We start from the raw sequence: 6,000 nt of genomic DNA on the forward strand, positions 1-6,000 counted from the left end.
TATAATTAGAGTGTCCTGCTCATCAGGAACACCCTTTACCCACGAACAGGACCAAACTTGCAGTACGAGTTATGCTCTTCCCTTTCCTCTGATTTTCCATTTCTGTACTGCAGTATATCCTACAGCAAAACTCCTCCAATGCCCACTTTCCCCGCTAGGTACAAAATACAAGAGATCATCTGGACGAGCCTGTCAGGCTTTGCTGAATGCCCGCAGGGAAGAAGTGCCAACTACATTCTGCCATTGGCTAGGTTACACAACAGACGTGCCTTACGGCCTGGAACGAATATTTTTGCAAATTCTGAAAGGGAAAACTCTTAAGGTAAAATACATCCTTCAGGGCGTAAAAAGGCCCACATATAGCCTCCTGCTCAGAACCGGTGAATTAATATAAAACTTTACCTGTGGTAACAGTTTTTGTGGTTTTTGTTTTGGTTGGTTGGTTTTTTTGAATTTATTTTCTTCTCTCATTGTTATTGTAAGATACCCCAGTCTGACCTCTTGGGACTTTTTCTTTGCTATTTCTCTGGTGTAAAACATGTTAATAAGACAAATCTAGAAAACTAAATTAGTTTTCAACTTATTTCATAGAACACCCACTCCTTCAATAAAACCCCACACAAACAAAAAAAAACCCACCAAAACCAAATTTCTATAAAGACTGGTAACAAAAATCCCCTCTCCCAGTTCTTGATATAATTAAGATCAATAACTCATTTCCTTATGTAATCTTGGGAACAGCAACATCCTCAGAGTATAAACAGTGCCAAGTCAATTTAGGTAAGCAATCTGTTTACAGAAGCACTGTTAAATAGCTTCTAAACATTTTTTATTTTTTTTTATGCTGACTTTTTTCTTTCAAAATTTTCATTTGACTTGTCCAATGCAGGATAAGGTTTAGAGCAACAAAACCCACCTGGACCAAACTGTCCCATTCAATTCAGCGTCATTAGAAGGCATTATCAGCCAACATACAGTAACACAAATGACCTTCTGTTGTCAGTAACGGAAGCAATATCAGTGCCACCAGGTGAACCCCCGAGCCCCAAAGGCATACGCTTTGAACAAGGACTGATACTTCCCCCACCCACATAGAATTAAAAAAAAAAAAAAATCCTATACTTGTGAACAACACAGATGTTAATAGCATTTTCCAGAGAAGGGAAATAGTTATACACAGGAAAGGTTTGATATGCTTACATACAATGGAAGACTCTTAGGTCTCTACTTCACTTTAGTACTAATCTGATACTTTTTAAAGAGCAATCCTCACTACAGTAAAAATCCGTGCAAATCGCAGCAGCCGCAACATAAGAATGCGCACTGAATTCGATTTTACCTTTCTAGCCCAAAGACTGGCTTAGAGAAACAAGCAGGATGAAACTATTGCCATTCACAAAATCTTACCAGGAATTAACACATCCACCAGCATACATGTATCTGCCCACCTCAGAAGAGGGGTCAGCGACCCCTCTGCATGAACATCAGTGTACATGAGTGACAAAGTGAGGTTTAGGCACCTAGGCCCTCACTGCCACTGTCACTACCCGCTAGAACCACAGTCCTCCCACTTTGAATCATGGAACACACACAAAAAGCCCTCTTCATTTAACATCATTCCGTTCAAATCCTGGATTAAAACAGAGCCAATATAAAAATTTGATATCATAATGTTGTCAATTTTCTTAGCAAATCTTTTCCTCAAGACCAAACGCTCCCAGGAGATTAAGTATCCTCTTTCTCTCCTTTTCAATATTACAAAACTGGAAGAGTAAAATTACATAACTGTGACATTTGAAATAAAGAGCATCTACGGACTTCTAAATTAATTGGACCCCACGCATCTTTGAGACTTAATTCTTAGACTAGCCTCTCTGACTTCTAGACAACTCCGTGTTACTGTCATTTCTACAAAACTAAAATAATGTGATCAAAAACAGGTGATCAAAATCCACCTTGCCAACAGAAGTCTTGCCCCAAAAAAAGAAAACACATTCACTTCATTATCCAATCCGGCATATAAAATGCAACGTTTCTTTGAGAACAAGAAGCAAGAATAAGCTCAAGCTTCAAGGTGACACCTAAATACATTTAGAAATGTAAATGAAGTGAATTTTTTCCTCAAATCCAGATGCCTTTTACTGAGATTTTTACCCATGATTTCCAATAAGTATAAAGAGGAGAAAAGCAGCAAATTAAAAAAAAAAATCCACAAGGCAAGGTGGTCACATGCTCATGGCTACATTTTTGTTCAATTTCTTCTGCATTGTAAAACATGCTTGTAAAACATCTACGTGTTCAAATTTTGAGGAAAGTCTTCCTTGCCTACAAGCTCCACAAATAAACAACTTGAACAAACTAACTTTGCGTAGAGTAGCCATGTGCTTTTCTTTGCTTTCTCAGTCCAACTCTCCCTTGCTTTGCTCTGTTACAGACTGGAGACACAAAAAGAAAAAAGCCAATACCTCAGAATGGCTTGGAACAGTTATTAGGAAATAAATCCTCACATAGCCTATCCTGTACCCTATATACTACAGCCTTTCCTTGTTGCCAAAAACATTGATTTCTAACTGATGCCCACAATAAACAACAAAACTCACACCTCAAGGGAAGAACATTTCCTTCCTCTTCAAACAAGCAATATTTCAGAGATACACTGACGGAATCCATCAGTGATACGCTGGCACAAGCCAGCTGTTTAAACCCATTATTAATGGTGGGGGTACACAAAGATACTTCTCTTTTCTTTCCAGTTCAGCACCACATGATATGGAAATTATAAACTAAAAAGAGCTCATGTGGCAGCAAAATCTATATGACATGAAATTTCACTTACACTCCTTGCAGTCCTAACACCAGGACAATAGCAGTCCTGTGGATGGACAAAGCTCATGCAATACTTTCTTTATCCCACCATCATTTACGGTGACACCAAAACAAACAGGTTATAGCTGTCGGTAAAGGTGTACAGTCTGCACATTTCTGCCCACAAGATACTTCCTTCAGTCAATTTTATAATATAAGAGTACTCAAAGATTTCTTATTAAAAGCAAGCTTTCACAGAGCAAACAATAAGGAGCATGATAAATTTAATTATACGAACTTTTGCTTACATGCCCTCTTGATCTAAACAGGCAATATACCAAGTTTGAAGTAAACAATCACGATGAAACTCCCAATGATCTGTAACATAGCAATACATTTCCTCAATGATATGAGCTACAGTAAACACCGTGGATCCAACCTCCTCCTACAAATAGTGCATTGCACTGAAAGATTTGATCTTGATCATCAGATCTTCTAGCAATCCAAGCAACCATATTCATTTGGAAAGAAAACTGTGTTTGATAACTATTGCATCACAAAGAACTTGCTGATATATTAGTGAGGACATTCTAACCCTGTGCAGAAATTGTACATTTAAGATTCAACAAGTCTTTTACAGTTTGGCTTCTGTTGACTGTCAGCATGGAGACCAGCTATGTACTTACACTTTGCTGTTAAATATGTATTTTTTCCTTTCCGTTGTAAGTGGACTTAAAGCACAGGCAGCTAGCTACTTAATGTATTGTCAGTAAATTATTTCAGATTATCACCTTCTTGCAGTCACCAACACAGAATAATATAATCATCTTAGACTTCATGTAAGTCATGTAAGATATGAAACGCGTTCACGAGCACATGGAATATGAGCGCTGATCCTCCAGAGCCATTTTACCTGTTCTGCACCATGCTCATTGCCATCCAGTCTGAAGGGTAAACATTCTTTCCAATGAGATCTTTGAACATGATGAATGTTTCCATCAAGAAGTCCTAGCAAAACAAAATACAGTAAGTCTGTGACCATGTAACACAAAGTTTAGGTGTTCCTGCTGTGATTAAAGAACTAAGATGGAGGGCTCCACTTTGGTCCCAGTGAAGTCAATAGAAAAATTCCTGGTGATATCAGTAAGGCCAAGATTGGAACTGAAGTCCTGTAAAACAGCAGTCTCAGGTTCCAAATGAAAGCTAAAAGTCATTACATTTGGAATAAAAATCTTGAATTTTTTAATTAGCAAAACAATCTCACTATACATAATTAACAGATTTGAAAAATATAGGATTTTTTTATTTAGTCCATTTAGTCCAAATTTAGTTTTCCAAATTAAAAATTGAAGGCACTGACAGAAAGTTTTCAAACAAAACAAACACAATTTATTTCCCTAGAAGTATTTCAATATCACTGTATAATGAACTTAAATAAAACAATCATTTCAGGTCTATTTCACCTACAGCACATACATACAGTTTTACCCTTGAACTTCTGAGCAAGTCACCTAGAAGTCCGCAAAACTAGCAAGCTGTAACGTCATCATCTATCACCAAAACCTCACATGCAGCTCTCTGTGAAGTTTGCACTCTTTCTTGTCACATTACTTACAGAGAACCAAGTGAAAAATAGCTCTCAACAGCATTACTTGAAAACAAATCTTTGTCATCTTCACTGATATATAGTACATAAAAAAAAAGAAATGAAAACAAACCAATGCCCTTAAAAACAGCAAAACCCATTGAATATATTGGTATCTTGTCTTTTTAAAGTTTTTTTCCCCTGCAGAACTGTTCAAGTAGTTTAAGTATTATTAAAACTTCTAGGACCAAGTGCTCAACCTGCTTGGAATCTGAAATGACGTTAAAATACTGTTACATTTTCAAGTAAACTAAAGCACATGAAGAACTGCAAAAGCTACTCTAGGTTTGATCAGTTAGCATTTCAGTTATGGCAACACTGTGACTTTCAGCAAGCAGAGAAAATGGACAGATCTTGCCAACTGATAATATTACCTCAACGGACAAACTCTAGATGGTGTAATGAAAACTTTTGCCAATACCCAGACTTATTTCAGAGTTATGTCAGGAGTATAAAAGGACAGACACAGGGCTACCAAAACAAGTACAAACTTGAATATACCCCAAGTATCGTTAAATTATGCCAGAAAAACCACAAAGCCGTGCTGCAAGAATAAGGCGTTTACTGCATTTAACACACAAGATTATCTGGACCAGGAGCAGACTCAATAGTGAAAATGAAAAGTGGAAATGGATCATCACGTGCAGAGCGAGGAGGGAGGGTTCAATTAGTTGAGGTGGGTTTTGTTATTGTTTTCTTGTGGTTTTCTTTTTTTTTCCCCTCCTCAGAACAGTATAACACAAAGATCCCATGACTTATTCTTGATTATTATATTACCACCTCAGTGCTAGGGTAAACAACAACAACATTTGTATCTTTCCAAATTTCTGATTACAGTATTGTCACAGGTCACCATTAGAAGAGGGAGGCAACACAATGACACAGAGGCAGAAATAGACTTCATTCTCGGCAGAATCAGACAAGATACTCTAAAACAATACTACTTATTTTTCACAGGAAATAAAATATTTAGAGCTATTTATCATCTCCATGATTATTTTGTACTCACCACTAGCTCTGAATTTGTCTGAAAAGTTTCAATGTAAACGGAATAATGCTGGTTGTTCATCTGGTTCAAGATGGCTGTCATGCATGCCACAAAACGACTCTGAAAGAAAGTCAAAAGTGAACACATGCAGATTACTTTAGCAAGAACTAAGAACTCAAAAAGGACAATTCAAAAGCTACCCTGGCAAGGGGCAGGCTCTGGTGAGAAAGTTACATCTTTTATGAAACTCTGCATGGAAACACACGTTACTAGAAAACTTTATACATGAAGTACAACTCAATATTACCTTAAGACTCCCAAAAGGCATATGATGTTGCCTAGGATTCCCCCATTAGGAATTCATAGGAAGAAAATATATTAGCATCAAATTTTTCTAATCATTCTAGAAACATAGGCTATTCACAGGAAGAAATATTGGAAGAAAGGATTTTTTTTTTTTACAGTCTACAGATGTTTAAGTAGCTATTACAGTACTCTGTAAAACTTATAGAACACTATTACTCTAATCTTTCAAAACTTCTTTCAAAATGAAATATTTTAT

The 6,000-nt window shown here is 36.9% G+C and overlaps 1 protein-coding gene across 1 annotated transcript in view; it reads right to left on the reverse strand.

Moving 5' to 3' along the window:
- LOC104460367 (dedicator of cytokinesis protein 2-like) overlaps positions 1 to 5,558 on the reverse strand; it is a gene marked incomplete at both ends in the record, with an annotated part of 52,362 nt that extends 46,804 nt beyond the window's left edge. The window contains 2 exons of the mRNA XM_010081660.1: positions 3,719 to 3,813; positions 5,460 to 5,558. Of these exons, the coding sequence (XP_010079962.1) occupies positions 3,719 to 3,813; positions 5,460 to 5,558 (194 nt within the window). The remainder of the gene's footprint in view (positions 1 to 3,718; positions 3,814 to 5,459) is intronic.
- Positions 5,559 to 6,000: the final 442 nt, after the last annotated feature.

Source organism: Pterocles gutturalis, unplaced genomic scaffold, assembly GCF_000699245.1.
Source record: "Pterocles gutturalis isolate BGI_N339 unplaced genomic scaffold, ASM69924v1 scaffold40289, whole genome shotgun sequence".
Lineage (NCBI taxonomy): Eukaryota > Metazoa > Chordata > Aves > Pterocliformes > Pteroclidae > Pterocles > Pterocles gutturalis.